We start from the raw sequence: 16,547 nt of genomic DNA on the forward strand, positions 1-16,547 counted from the left end.
TTGCCCCGCTTAAAATATAATAAGGCATCTTTACCATGTGATATTGGCCCAAAGCAAAGCAGTAGTAACAGCAGAGACACATGGAGCTAGTTTAGGTAGTTGAATCCTTTAGGGAGAGCTGTTAACTTGCTCCCTGCTTATTGTTCGGTTGATAGGCTGCTGGGGGGCACTTGGGAAAGTTAGAGGTTTACTTGAGTGCTATTAACTGAAAAAACATGTTTTCCCACGACAGTATCCCTTTAATAATACAGAATTGTTATCCTTTCATACATATGTACATATTGATGATACATATTTCATGGAGACCTAATGACACCTAGTGGCCATAAAACAAAGAGCTGTTGTATAGTTCTCTGTTCTTAAAATGGTCTACTAACAGGTAACACAATTTTTAAAATTATCTCAATTTTTTATTTGCTAATTAGGTTTTGATCTAAATGAATAAAAAAATGTTGAGTTTGGTGCATTCCCACCGCTTTCACATTTGATCTATACATGGATGAAATACATAGGAATAAATTGTTCATGATCCCGTCACTCAGAAGCTGACATTATTGAATGGTTATGGAAATGTTAAGGGCTCAGTATATTACTGTATTATTAGTGTTAAGCTTATAAATTACGTATCGGTCATTTATATTATGTATTCGTTTTTAATTCATGTATCCTAAGTCTGTCTTTTATACTAAGCTGAACCAAGCTTTACACTTTCGTTGTTCTGTCTTATTGTACTTATTGTTCCTGTGTCATTCTTGGATGTTGCTGGAGCTATGTTAGGGCACTGGTAAAAAGATATGGCGATATATTATTGGAAAAGGGTTCGTGCTTATATAGGAACTTGAATTAACAATCCATAACATGATGGTATAAAAATGCTGATCGGAAAATAAGAGAGCAGAAGAATACAGATGAGAGGAAAAGCATTAATGATGTGTGTTGAAAATCTGCCAAACCGCACCCACCCTAATTGGCTCCTTCCCAGCCAGCCCAAGATCTGAGCCTTATCTCCTGAATATAAGATGATGATGAATAGGGAAGCTCCGGAAGCAATATTCCACCAATGATGAGGGCCAGTTTTCTGGAGCCTAGCTGCATTGCACAAATGAAAATGTAAAAAGTGAAAAGCGGCGATCCATTTTTTTTGGCCTTAATCCACAACTCATGGGTTAAACATGCTGGTTTTGGCCAGCCAGCATTAGAAGGTGTGCAGGTCAAGTAGAGTGCAGATACATCACGAAAACACGAGAGAGAAGATAGAGAATGGAAACCTGACGAACTGATGGAAAACCTGAAAAAACTTAAATGCCAAAGACTTGCCATCAAAGCTTAATTAAAATTGAGAAACCGTAAACAAGTAAGAGCAGAAGATTGAGAAAAAGTAAAAAGGTTATACAAAAAAAGAAATGCAGACAGTCTGCAAGGTTTAAAAAATTGATGGGTCTATGTTTTAGATATGGGCAAATGGGATCAGAACCCTACCTTAAAAGGATAGTATATGCATAAAAACACTACGTTTAAATACAACAATCTAAAACTAACATTCAGACTGAGTATTAAATGATCCAAATCGTTTCTCCAATTTACTTAAGTAAATTAATTGGAGAAAGCCTGAGGAAGCTCAAATTTGAGCGAAACGCGTAGCAGTAATCTGATTCATTTTCCACATCATAATCATTGTGTGTGAAGGAGAAATCACTAATGTGTTCCACTGTATTCCTGGGATATACTGTTCCATGGGATATCAACAGGAGGCGCCATTTTGGGTGAAGGAGGGGGGAGGTGTCGCAGGTGCAAGCAAGTAACATCGGTACTGGTGAGAAGAAGCGAGCGGAGTGAGATAGTTATCGGTGCGAGAGAAAGTGTGGAGGTTTAAGACGAATGCTATTAAGAACGTGCTTGAGCTGGGTGAGATCGTTATATTTTTTCATCTTATTGCAAACTCTATGCTACACATAACGACTGGGGGACACCCTATATCAGTCTCTGGTGTGGGGTATGCTGGAAGTAGTTTGAATTGGTGGTGGTAGGAACGATCACCTAAATAACATCTATTATCTGTGCAAATATATTGGCCGCTAGAGACTGTGGTGATTTTGCGCCATTATTAGTGACATTGTTATGCACAAACCTCACCTGAATTATAAAAGTGTTAACTCTGCAAGTTAAGAACGCTGGTTCTCTATTTTTGGTTGTTGTTTTTGATTTTTGAATTGAAAAGTGACTTTTTAATTTAATTTTTCTATTTTAATTTTTTATCTCCTGCTATACAGTACACTTATGGTATTAATGTGATTATATGTGGTTTTGAATGATGGTAGGCTGGCCAGCCAATTTTTAAATTGATTTTAAAGTGATACTGACACCAAAAAATTTCTTTTAAAAATATGAACCTACTTCCAAACCTACCTATAGGTCATGCTGACTTGTTTTTTCCTAAAAGTCCTGTTTCTCTACATAAATCCTACTGAAGATCCTGAACCCGACTGTCTGACAACCCAACTGTAGCTTCTCAATATGTCACTGGGAGGATTCAGCTTGCCGTTTGCTTCAAAGAGTCCCCCCCCCCCTTCCTTGCTCCTCGAATTGTGAACTAGATGGCAGGCTTGATCTTTCCATTGCCTGCCTGCTTCAAAGGGCTGCCCCCCCCCCCCTTTCTGCTCTTCCCACAAAGAATTTAAATAGCTTTCCTGTGCCTGCCTGCTCCCTTCCCTCTGCCCATTACACATAGACAACGGAGCTGAGCTTGTCAGGTTTGTGATTGGGCATTTTTATTCACTTGGAAGGCATTTAAATTAAATCCCAGAAGAGGGAAACAAACATGGCTGGTCTGTAATTCGTGCTACCATAATTATGAAGCGAAAAAACTTAAGATTAAGTTTATAAGGAATTTAAAGCTCACACAAATTAAAACACAACAGCAAGTGTAAAAAATTGTTTTCATTTGGCTGTCAGTATCACTTTAATGCGATAGTATATCAATACTAAATACATTTTGCACTGTCTGTAAACAACTTATATTAAATGATCTAAATGGCTTCTCCAAACTTTAGTCAGTTTAGGCCTAGAATATATCAAAAGGCCTTTACCTATTCTTGTATATGTTTAAACCCGTCCTCATAGTACGAAAGTGACTTCCATTGTAGGTCCCCCAAGGATATTGTCCCATACACAATACATGCGCAGATTTTATTGTTAGCCAACCAAAATTTTCTAACCTGTCCTATTGACTAAATGACAGATCGCCATAGTACGAAATTTATCGGGACAATAATTCAGAGCCTACACAGTCCGAAAATCATAGGATTTTATCAGTAGAGGTATGGGATTTGTTAACCGGATAACCGGAAACCCGTTATCCAGAATGTTCCAACTTAAGGGAAGACCATCTCCCACTGACTCCATTATAAGAAAATATTTCTAATTTTTAAAGATGATTTCCTTTTTATTTGTAATAATAAAACAGTACCTTGTACTTGATGCCAACAAAAATATAATTAACCCCTACTGGAGGCAAAACTAGCCCATTGGGTTTATTTAATGTTTAAAAAATCTTTTAGTAGGCTTAAGGTATGGAGATCCATATTGTGGAAAGATCCCCTATCTGGAAAACCCCAGGTCCCGAGCATTCTGGATAATGGGTCCCATACCTGTACATGTATGGCCAGCTTTATATAGGGGGTTATCTGTTCACTGGTAATCTGATCCTTTCTGTTTCTCTCACAATTGCAACAAGAATAAAGAGTTGGAAAATGAAATCCCTTGCAATTTTGTTTTGTCCTGTTAAGTACAAAAAAACCCATAAATTTTGTTTGTTGTGTAAGAAAAATCTACTTCAAGCCATGCTTATTATACTCAAGCTGAACAGGGGGTTATAGCTGTCCCCTTTAGGTATATATATTTTTTAAATCTTTCCTAGATTTTTACCTTACTCCCCAGTGTTCCCAGCTTGTCTCATTGCATACAGTTTATAAGATTCTATTTTTAAAAAAACATACAAAGCAAAGATTAATCCTTCCTGGCAGCTAAGTCAACATGACACTGCCATTCTTCTATACTTGCCAAAGGAATGTGCTAATATTGAGTTCAGCAACATACTTCAAAAGAATTTTGATGGAGCATGGAAGAAATGACAGCATGCACGCAGCATTTTCATGGTGAGACTTCTGGATGTTTATGTAACTGGCATTTCTTGCATTGCATCCAGTGCATCTGCTATCACTAAATATCTCCGGAAGAAGCAGAATAAATCCAAATTGTGATTCTACTCAGGGAAGCACTAATACTGTAGTTAAGAACCTTTTATTTATATCTAGTAAAATTAAGTCTAAAACAACTGGACTTTTCTGAGTTTTTCTGAGTTTTTCTTGAAAACGTTTCACCACTCATCCGAGTGGCTTCTTCAGTTCAAATGACTGGTAGGGAATTCCCCGGTATTTAAACTCTTGATGGTAGTAGAGTCACAGACATCCAATCACAATGGTTCCATTGAACTTGTTCAGTTAGGAATCAATGGAACCATTGTGATTGGATGTCTGTGACTCTACTACCATCAAGAGTTTAAATACCGGGGAATTCCCTACCAGTCATTTGAAGTGAAGAAGCCACTCGGATGAGTGGTGAAACGTTTTCAAGAAAAACTCAGAAAAGTCCAGTTGTTTTAGACTTAATTCTACTAGATACTGTATATCATGACCTGGATGAATGAGAATCTTCATAGACAACCTTTTATTTGTGTATATAGCCATTTTAATATACAATGTATATTTCTGTACCAATGTAAACAGAATTTTAAAGACACAGTATTGTTTTTTTTAAATAACTCACTAAATTTATCTACTATAAAATATTTTTGAAATTAACAAACTAACAAGAAATGACTGATAGAATTATAAACACCCTACAATAATATTTGTTAGTACACCCTTTTTAAAAGAATACATAAAATCAAGTGTTGACAAAAAGGCTGTAATTGGTTATTTTGTAGTCCCTATGTGGATTGGCAGAATACAGGAGGCTCTGTTTGGTAGTACCCGTGGTCTTTATGCCTCCAAGTTAGAAATTCAAGAATGAAGACCTGCTTTGAAGCCACGGGGGGGCAACATCAAAGGGGGTAGTGAGCAACTTGTTGGGGATCACTGTCCTAGAGGCATCAATATAACCTAAAAGTGCCAGTGGTTCTTATAAAGCAATGTAACTTAATCTCACACAAGATTCTTAATAAGAAGTTACAGTAAATCTTCTCTGGGATAGAGCTTTCACATTTAGGGTGATGACACATGGAGCTACTAGTAGCAGCTTCTTGTCGTCGCTACAAAAATAGACAATGCTGATCATTTACTGATAACTGTCTCTGAAGACAGAAGACTTTGGCTGTACTACAAGAGCCAGTTTGGAAAGCCTAATGCAGGAACTACTTGATTCCATTCTACTGATGAGAAAAGAGATAATAACCTTTAAGTAAGATTCAAAGGAAAGGTTGCCTCATGGGACCAGAATATTTAGGCACAAGTTTTTTCCTTCTGGACTGTGCAAATGGCTTTGCAGGCCTCTAAAGTAGGATGTCAGAAGCACATTCAGTCCACAGCTTATCATGGGGGTTGGCTTGTAGCCATGCCTGTTTGCTGTGGGTGAAAGCTGAGTAATGGTTCAGCATATGAATCCAGGACCATCCGCTATGTCCCTGTTTACCAAGTTTCATTGGCTAGAGTATATGTTATGACAGGTGCATAGTTGGTTATCCTGGAAGGGAACCCTGGACTTTGCTTGCAGGTGACAGTACGTTCCTTTTCTTTAGAAGAGGAATATCTAGTCCTTTCCTTTTTTCTTCAGTTGTTGTTTTGGATGTCACCAAAATATCTCATGGTCTATGTTTATATAGAAAACATCATCTTGGCTTTTGGGGTCCTAGAACAATACTGCATAGCCTGCTTCAGCTAAAGCATTGATTACATTACAGCTTCAGTTCAGGGATATAGGGATGCCCTGCCCTGTAATCCCCAGAAGGAATATCAAGGGGAACTGATGGAGAGGAAGAAGGGGCAGAGATCCCACTCCTCATGTTAAACGAAGCCAAGCCTACCAACTCATGTCGTCTTAGTTCTCTGAGAATAGAAGACCCATAACAAATATATTTTAAGTCCGAACGTGTTCACAAGTTAAGAATGAAGTATAAAAAGAATGCAGGCCTACTGCCCATGAACGGTGAAAACTTTCCTCTGATGCCATTGTTGTGATTCAGCTTGGTGCTGGACTTCTTGAAGCATAATAATGGCAGATATTCAATTTCGTTTTACAAAACATTAATTCTGTACATACATATACATTTATACATATTAGTGTGAGCTACCAATGTTGCACAGAAAACAAAAGCATTTGTATCACTATAAAAAAATTATATATAGTTGTAGTGGGTTAAAATAACTTTTAGTATGTTATATAATGGCCTGTTCTAAGCAACTTTTCAATTGGTCTTCATTATTTATTTGTTATAGTTTTTGAATTATTTGCCGCCTTCTTCCAACTCTGCAGTTTTTAAATTGGGGTCACTGACCCCAGCAGGAAAAAATTATTACTCTGTAAGGCTGCAGTTTTATTGTTATTTTTTGTAACTTTCTTTTCTATTCAGCCCCTCTCCTATTCATATACCAGCCTCTCTTCCAAATCACTCCCTGGTTTCTAAGGTAAGTTGGACCCTAGCAACCAAATAGTTGCTAAACTCCAAACTGGAGAGCTGCTGAAGTGAAAATGAAATGACTAAAAACTACAAATAATAAGAAATAAAGACCAATTGCAAATTCTATTCAAATTGTCCCAGAATATTAATCTCGAAATCATACTAAAAGTTAACTCAAAAGTAAACAACCCCTTTAAGAGAGACATATTGGATAAATGGGGAAAAAAGCCTACTTTTGTAGGCAATTACGAATAATATATGGTGCTGTTTTCACGTTAGTCTAAAATTGAATAGAGAGCTCCCTATAGATCCTATCAGTTCTCTGTCTGTTTCAAATGAAGGGTGGGCGTGTCCTAACAGTCCCTGCCAGAAGTACGGCAGGAGAGGGATAGCCAATCACAGGCCTGCAGTCACACAAGCAAAGACAGGCTTCAGTTCCCTATCAGGTCAGCCTAGCTGCTGATTGGTTCCTGTCCTACAGTGCAGTGTACTGAGAGATGCTGGCTCCCCTGTACATGCAGAGATTCCAGCAAGCAGGAAGTGGAACAGATGGGCGGGACTAGTGGGGTTTTGGGGGAATTTCTCAATCTGAAACACAACTTTTTAATCACAATCCTTCTATATTTAGAGGAGTATAATTCACTGGTACATTCTTAATTTTCACATGATATGTCTCCTTTAAGTGTTTTTTACCCCCCAAAACATTTACCATAATGTAAGACAATGTAATTTAAACCACATTTCCAATATCCATTAATTAAAAGTTTCAGTGGAAGTTATTTGCAAATGCAACTGTTCTGTAGGTCGGACTCCTAAAACAAATTTACAAATAACTTGGAATACCATTAAAATTGTTTATGTATATTAGAAAGTTGCAGTTTTTGTGTAGCTGACCACTTTAACAGTGATGTCAGCTATTGTGTTATTCAAAGAGTGAGCTGCTACTCAGTATAAATGTCAGTGTATGATGGGAATTGCTCTTTTGTTGCAGTTGCAAGTAGCTAAAAGGGCCTGGGATCTCCATTGAAATCCTCACCATGTACAAACACCAAAGGGAAGGACTTTAGTTAGTTACTAGTGTATTGTTTGAGTAATATCCTCAGCCAGCAGAAAAAGTTATTCTAGTAAAGACTTATCACCCTATAAAATAATCTGAAACCCCCTCTATTATGTTATTTAAACAAAATGAGCTTTATTTGCACTAAACAAATAGTCCAACAGTGTTCCCTTCATGCTCTCAGAATATAAAATCACAGCAAGTGGCCTGGCACTATTACCTGGAGGTTGTCATCAAGGCAAGCTTTGGTTACAAGCTTAGGCAAGACCCTCCACCTATTGTATTGGTTGCTTTGTATTATATAATTATTTGTATGCTCAATTTATAAACCCATTTATTGTACAGTGCTGCGAAATATGCTAGCACTTTATAAATACGTGTTGGTCTTGCATCATTTCTTAATCTTATGTATTTGTTGATGTTTTTGCATCATTCCTAAATCTCATGTATTTACAGAAATGCCCTAATGCATGTGCCTAAACACTGGCTGTGTGAGATTATCGACAGTGAGGAGTTGAAGGGATTGCTATGAGGGATAGTGCCCTCAATTCTCCCCATATTTTGCCTGTTCAGATGATCAGAGGCCTCATAGGAAAAAAAAAACACTGAGCACTGTTTCTTTTGATAGAGTACTAAGTGCAGCATTTCTGTGAGTGCTTATGGCTGTATTTACATAGACCTTTCTGATAAAGCTTACTTAGTTTTTACCTTCTCCTTTAAGTACAGGCATGCATGTTAATAAACCTAACAACAAAAACACACTCACAATTTGGGTTTCATTAATAATCCAGTTCGTACGATACAGCATTTATTTTTTTGGTAGCAAGTCTCCTAAGGCTAATGTCACATGATGATGGAGAAACAGTCAGTCATAGAATGTACGCAGTAGCATAAATTGATGTGCCTGGGCCCCCTCTACATGTCATTATATCCTGCCACCTCAACCCCCCTCTCCTCCCCTCTGAAATACAGGCTCCTGTGTCAGTTATACAGGCATGGAGAGCAGATGCAGCTGAAGGGAACAGGTGCAGGCAAAAGTGGATGTCCTCTCTTCAGGGTCATGGGGTCTGCTGTGTGCTAAGTTATGCCACTGCCTGTAGGTCATGCTAAGGAATAAATATGTTATATATATATATATATATATATATTTTTTTTTTTTTTATACTTTGCAATGTATGCAATTATACCAGTCAATGGAGAAGTAATCATTTTGTAACCAAAAAAGCCACCATAAAGCAATTCTTTAAAAAGCAAAGTGACCAATTAAAATTCAAATGTAATTAACATTGTTATATTGTAAAAATGTTTTTTAAATTCCATTTATGGTTTATAATAAATTCCCCACCCAAGTTCCTTAGAGCTCATATACTATGCAAAACTGACAGCTGGGATCATATCAGGGAAGACAATGTAAGACCATTATGGTAGTAAGCATTTCTGCTTGATCCGTCTTTTTTTTTTTTTTTTAGTCTTCAGGTTATTCCATCAAAATTGAAGTTTTTGGGTTGAAACGTTTTTCTTCCCTGAGAAAGTGCCACTTTTATTCAATTAGTGCGCAGAGACCAAATTATCCACGTGTTTTGCCTGAAGAGCTTCGTTTATGGCAGGGAAAAAACATGTAGAATCTATATGACTTTTATACCATAGTCATCAGTTGGATATAAAATGAGTGTGAGGATCCATCTTTAGGTAAGCATAATGGCAGCCAGGCCTGGATTTGTGGAGAGGCCACATAGGCCGGGCCTAGGGCGGCAGAAGTTTAGGGGCGGCATGCTGCCCCGCCGCAACTAAATGTTTCAAGTTTGCTCCCATACAGAGTAATAGGGACCTCTCCCCACTGTTCCATATGCAGTCGTGCTCTCTGCCGCCGGCGGGGGGTGGATTGCGCATGCTCGCTCGGGGGTGGGGCCCAGAACACAAATCCGGCACTGATGGTAGCTCCCACTATCCCCACATTAAATCACTTATACACAAATCGTTCCAGACTGGGATTCAAAATAGGCCCTGGCATTTTACGTACACAAAGAAGCAAACAGCCCCCTACCAGCCCAGTAAGGGCAACACTGCACGGGGAGATTAGTCACCTGCGCTTAAATGTTCGCTGCTGCAGGCTACTAATATACCTGAAATTCCTTCCTGTCAGCAATAAAGTGAATCACCAGTTTCCTGCAGAGGAAAGCAAAGCGCTGCATATATATCCCTCCCCATGGGCAATTCACTGTATCGCTGGTGGAAAGGCGTTTTGGGGAGATTAGTTGCCTACGGTATTTCCTGGGAGCCATTGCTCTAAATACTGTTGGCCATCTAACAGCAACCCCTCTGGCATCTGCCAGTAGCCATCGATTGTCAGTCGGGGCTTGACTCCTTCTATCTTCCAGAAATCTCCCTCCCTAAAGAGAGAAAGGTGCGCATAGAAGGGACGCCCTGGGTGACTTGGGGCAATACAATGGTACAATCTGTACCCCACCCAGGGAAATGTTTGGCACGTATTTGTATGGCGTGCAGCAGCCCCTGGAGTATTGTGCTAATGAGTAGGCAGAGGCTCAGCTGCTGGAGGGGCGGGGGAGGGCTGGCTAAGACACGTGTTGGGCTGTAGGAAGGGGGGGTAGTAGGAGCAGTGACGCACGCTTGCTTACATGTACTATAGCTACCCACCATGGCGGAGGAAGAGAAGAGTCTGTTGTCCCGGTTATCCAAGGCGCTATCTCGTACCCGACTGGAGCAGCTGGAGCAAGAAGCCGCTATGCCCCCACCACCCCCCAGCCAAGCTCCGGCTCCCACAGCCCGTGTATCTGCATCGCAGACCCCACGGAGGAGAAAGCTGTCCAGCAGCCAGAGCCTGTCCGGCTCCTTGGAAAGCCTGAGCGGTATTGGGAGCGAGGCTCGGGTGCTAGTTATTAACACGGGGGGCACAATAGGGATGATGTACCAGAATGAAGGTGAGAAACCGTTCCCTGACGGCATTAGAGCAATGTCATGGCTAATAGCAACAATGGCTTCTTAGGCACTGGTTACCCAGCTTGGGTACGGCGGGGATAATAAGGCAAAGTCACCTCAATAAATACAGCCTCTGTGCTCATCTGTTTCACCATCCAATACATCGGGACGCTACAGGCCCCACCCCCTCACGTATTCTATTGGCGCATGTGTTTGTGTTGAGCCCCGTAAGGCACATGGGAGTAAGCGGCGTGACGTAGCGTATGTTCCGCCCCTCGCGACACTGTTTCTCAATGAGATGGGTCACGTGGGATCCTCAGCCCTGCGATTGGTGGAAATGCGCGGAAACCTTATCTAGGCGGTGACGCGAATGTTTTACCCCTTATCAGGTGACAAGTATTAGTCCTTGGCATTGCAACATGCTAGGGAGAGGGTATCCTGTTACGGGGCTAAGTCCTCCTAGCAGTTGCCTTGGTATAACAGTGAAATTGTAACATCAGACAGCTGTACTTATTCTGTGCACAGATATATGAGCCACTGTACTGTTCGGTGTCATTCTAAGAAGCTTTCCAATATACGTTTTGAAATGGCTTAGATTCTCACATGGGCCTGGACTGGGATAGAAAATAAGCTCTGCTATTTCTGGTACATAGAGGATGGTAGTGTAACGAAGTGGTGCCACGCTAGGTGTGCACTGCAAACCATACAGTCCCCCAATGCCTGCTTGCCTCTGGGTAGCTGATAGCAAAGGCTAAAAAGCTGACCCTGTGGTGCGGGCTTATCAGTCCCTCGGGCACCCCACGAGTGTGGTCTGCTTCCTCTGTTAGTTACACCACTGATAGAGGCCCAAACAACTCAACTTCAACACACTAAATAGTGACTGCATATGGCATCTTACAGCAGCCCCTTTGGCATGTGACATAATCCACAAATTGCCAGCTTTCACGTGCAATAGGAAAGCATTCTCGTATTTTACTCTACTTATGTGCGAATATATGCCTGCGGTAGAGACACCTGGGAAAGTAAAGTGGTGCTTCTAGTTTGGCTTATCTCTTATGCATGTTGCAGGGGGGCAGGGCTGTATTAAGGTCTGGCATCACCATAGGCAGCTGGTCTCAACCCCACCCTTCAGCTAGCAGTCGCTACATGTACATATTGGCATGCTGCACTGTGCATGTGCCAATCATAGCAGATAAAGGTACCCCCACCCTTGGTATAACAGTGAAATTGCAGCATCAGACAGCTGTACTTATTCTATGCATAGATACATGAGCCACTGTACTGTTTTTGTTGTTTTTTTTTTTTTTTGCACAAAATATATTTACCATATAGGAAATCAAGGCCTTCCCCCCTAAAACTGTTACCCTAGCAACAGACCCTTTTGTACCTATATTGTAAATAGGCTCTGGCTGGGCATAATAGAAAGCCAATATAGAAATGGACTTCTCTTAACATGTGGGAACATTATGTTGTAAATCAATGCTGAATGAGTCCCTTGTCATTTTTGAAGTCTACTGAAAGCTTGTTTGACAGCTTTGCCAATGAGCAGATTACCCTTAGGGCTATTGGACACAGGACAATTTCATATGTTTTGTCAGCCACAACTTTTAACTAAACATAACTAAAACGCTGTCAATGCTGTTTTTATGTTACTGGCACAGTTTCTTATATTGATGGCATTTGGCCTGAGATGAGTGACCTTTTATCATATCCATATAGCCAAGAGGGTTGTTAGGGCCTAAGAGGTTTTAAGGAGATCCAGTCTTTGACATAAAATAAATTACAATTTGTGTTTACACATTATGTAAAGTCAAATACCAAAAAATGTAAAACATTTATAATTAAGTTACAAAAATATATTCTTATTAATTGCTGGTTTCTATTTCATGAAGATGTGTGATAAAAAAGCAGTAGAAAGCACTTTTATTTTACATCTCATTGTACCACCATCACATTTTAGAGCAATTACAGTTACGCTTCTCTTTTAAACCCCCTACGCAACAAAATTCTCATTATCTGTACATATGAGACACAGTCAACAGCAAGAGTGGACTGTTTATACAGGGTATAGAGGGGTAAGTGATAAAGGCAAAACAATCGACCAATATTACATTCTTGGGATATAAATATGAAAAAATATTGTTTCAGTTATAAAAATAGAATACATTTCCAGTACAAGTTCTATTTATTGATGTATAACATAGATGTATATTATCTCTGTAATTTGATTGTCTGTTCAAAGAAAGGGAGAAAGGGTTTTTTTCTGTATAATGCAAGAATTGTCATTGTTAGATGATTTTTTTTTTCCAAAATACCTTCATTAACATTTTCAATAATTTAGGTGGAATTCCAGTGTAATCCTCCAACATCTTAAATAATTGTTTTTAAAACTTCTGTTCTTCTTGCATCACATTAGTATATTTATAACTGTTTAAACATAAGGCTAGACAAACACTGAGCAAAGCCAGATAAAATGCTGGCTTTGTACCTTATAATATTTGTCAGTGACCTATACCCTTTACTTAGGGTTTATTACAATGTAAGTAGATAAAACTGCTATCTTTTGGCCTAGAACTATTCTGTAGTTACACTACTGTGTTTGTTTCTGCATTTGTACTTGATATAGGAAGGAAAACAATCTAGACTGTATTCCAATAGCAGGCCATCCATGATTTCTTGTAGGAAAAATAAGAATGCACAGAAATCAATGTACGGTACATGTAACCAGTTAGGGCAAAGGCCCAATAGGCTATCTGTTCTTTAGTCTCTCACATCTTTGCCTCATCCTCCAAAACAGCTGTCATTCTTGTGACATCACTGTAGGAAGAGGTCTTTCTTGCCACCAGAATATATGGAACATGTTAGTATCTTTTTAAGACTTGCTTATGTATGTAAGAAGTAATGTGCTCTGCTGAACTATAAACTTGTGTAACTGTCATAATGTCTGTTTGTGTGTTTTTCAGTGCTGGCTCCTCAGGCCAATGCTTTTGCAAAAACCCTAAAAACCCTGCCTATCCTTCATGATGAGGTATATGCCCAGCAAACCAAGCTCTATGATTTTCATGACTTTCCAGAAAACACATTGGTCCTCCCGTGAGTACATTTTTATTATGATTTTACGTTCTTACGAAGTTGAATAGATCATTGCTAGGATTGTTGATTTAAACAACATATTTACATGTGAGAAAAGGAAATTAAGTATTGTATCAGAATTATTAAGATGGGCCCTATGGCTCAGATCACACATCCCTAACTGTGCATGTACAGGGGTCTTAGTCTTGGTACAGGAGCGAGGCATTATGGGAATTTTCTTAACAGCTCAGTGTTTTTTTTTCCTATGAGGCTTCTGATCATCTGAACAGGAGAAATATGGGGAGACTTAAGGGCACTATTAAGAGAACTGAAGGTATGCCTGCAGCTTGAGATTAACTCTTTATTAGCCTTTCCTTCTCCTATAAAGCAAAAGTCTGACTGTTTGTTTACACTTGGCATTGGGGCAGCTTACCTTTGGGGTTTAGTTCAGGAGTGCCACAGGAAGCAGGTTTTGAGGGAGGAAAGGATTTTGCCTTTTTAGTTATCATGCATTCTAAGATATCAGTCGGGCAGGTTTGGAAATCTTTTTTAGGCATCTTTGACTGGGGGGGTTGGGTCACAGTAGTATGATCCCATTCTTGTCCCCTGCGCTACTAATCGGAACACACCTTTCCCAGTGAGCAGATCTTTTTCTATGACCAGCTTTATATGACATAAAATGAATCACTGTTTAGGAAAAACTTACATGCATGTGTCTGATATAACCTATGTGGTGTAACTGGTTATAGATAAGCAGACAAATACAGACTCTTATTTGCTAAAAATTAATGTAAGAATTTATAGTGAACTTCAAGTCAAGCAAGATAGCTGTTGGATGGAGTGTGATCCCCATCTAGCGGTCAAACAAGAAAATTAATATGGAATCCTAAATTGTTGGCCATACACGTTGTTATCCTCTCATTTGGGAAGGTCACCAAACAAGGGGCTCTTCTCCTGGTATGCCCACCTAATGTGGCCGACATCGGCTAATTTGGTTGTTTGACCCTAGGGCCAAACGATTGAATTAAAATAGGCTCCATCAGAGTGAGGACCACATGAATTAACCAATGCAGTCCCCAATCCAACTAGAGTTCAAACCGGCCTGATTGAGATCTGCCCAATTTTAGGCCTTTTCTACATAAGCCCAATTGAATAAGCTCATGTCAGAAAGGGGGGTAAATTTTCTCTTTAAAGGAACAGTAACACCAAAAAATTCAAGTGTATGAAAGAAATTCCAATATAATGTACTGCTGCCCTGCACTGGTACAACTACTATGGTTTATATAAAGAATGCAGCTATGTAGCCATGGGGGCAGCCATTCAAAGGAGAAAAGGCACAGGCACTTAGCAGATAACTGATAGAACACTATTGTATTATACAGAGCTTATCAGTTATCTGCTATGTAACCTGTGCCTTTTCTCCCTTTTTCCAGCTGGAATGGCTGCCCCCGGGGCTACACAGCAGCTTATTATATATAAACTATAGTAGAGTTACTGTAGCAAACACACAACTTTTACCAGTGCAGGGCAACAGTACATTATATTTAATTTACTTTAAAACTTTAATTTTTTTGGTGTTACTGTTCCTTTAAAGCTCTTCTGAAGGTCTGCTAGCAACCCCCAGTGATTGTAATCACTTACCTGATACCTGATACTTCTGTGGGATAATCACTGGAACCCCAAGTGCTTTAGGGCTCTGGCACACGGGGAAGATTAGTCGCCCGCGAACAGGGAGTTAATCGCGGGCGACTAATCTTCCCCGTGTGCCAGAGCCCTAAAGCCTTCCTTCTCCTTTAGTGTTAAGACACAAAGAGCTACTAGCAGCAGCTACTTGTTGTGGCTACTAAAATAGACAATGCTGATCTTTCACTGATAATAGTAATGACATTTCAAGTCAAATTAGTTTTATTTTTGGTTTTACTGGTCTTTTAAATATTTGGCAACTGCTTTCCATTTATTGGATTAGAATTGTACTGGCAGTAGCACACCAAACTGTGCTAGAATTAACAATGGAGGTTTATGCCTGTGTTAGAGCATGGAGATTCCTTGTGTGCCATTTCTCTGAAGCACTAATCAGTGCAGTTATGTTATTTCTTATTCACAGTCTCTCTAAACAGAACAAAAGAATTGTGTACACTGTCTTGGAGTATTCGCCTCTTCTCGACTCCTGCAATATGACTACAGATGACTGGGCCAAAATTGCTAAGGATATCAAGGTATGCTTTCTAAAATAATTCACTACTTCTAGAAAATGTCTACCAAATTGAAAAAAAAAATATCAACGCAATATACAGGATTAAGGGCAAATTAAGTGACTTTGAAGTTTTTCTTTCCTCTGGAGTTAGGTTGCCAAAAAATTCAGTTTTAGGTTGATTCATATTAAATGAAATAAGGGGAAATTCACTGTAGGATACCAATATTTTGGCACCCCCAGTGAATAAAATCTCTAACCTTGCAATGGCCATGGTTCTAAAATTGTTGCCCTTAGTCACCACCTGGTTAACAATTTTGCCCCTTTTCTCCACCCAAATTCTTCAACTTCCATATGAGATATTGTAGGGTGACTACATTTGTGATTTTTCCTGTATTATGCTGTTTACTACTCTGTGGATGCGCATTTGAGATGTAGCTCAACTAGGGGGGAATATTATACAGTGTCTTTTTGCTACATATGGAGCAGAATTTGTTGCCTGTACACATATTCACATGTCACTGGGACTCCAGACAATAGCCCTTAAAATTGTAGAAATATGTGAGAAGAACTGTAGAAATATATGTACATATTGCAGAGGTATGCAGGTTCTCTGT

General features: G+C 39.5%; 1 protein-coding gene across 2 annotated transcripts in view; it reads left to right on the forward strand.

Moving 5' to 3' along the window:
* Nucleotides 1-9,188: 9,188 nt before the first annotated feature.
* The window catches only part of aspg (asparaginase), a 33,662-nt gene continuing 26,303 nt past the window's right edge, over nt 9,189-16,547 (forward strand). The window contains exons 1-3 of one of the 2 annotated variants that reach the window (XM_012968032.3): nt 9,189-10,669; nt 13,631-13,760; nt 15,844-15,955. In XM_012968032.3, coding sequence (XP_012823486.1) covers nt 10,387-10,669; nt 13,631-13,760; nt 15,844-15,955 — 525 coding nt within the window. In that variant the 5' untranslated portion in view covers nt 9,189-10,386. The remainder of the gene's footprint in view (nt 10,670-13,630; nt 13,761-15,843; nt 15,956-16,547) is intronic. The other variant, NM_001127027.1, reaches the window with a different exon arrangement.

The sequence above is a fragment of the Xenopus tropicalis genome, chromosome 8 (genome assembly GCF_000004195.4).
Source record: "Xenopus tropicalis strain Nigerian chromosome 8, UCB_Xtro_10.0, whole genome shotgun sequence".
NCBI classification, from domain to species: domain Eukaryota; kingdom Metazoa; phylum Chordata; class Amphibia; order Anura; family Pipidae; genus Xenopus; species Xenopus tropicalis.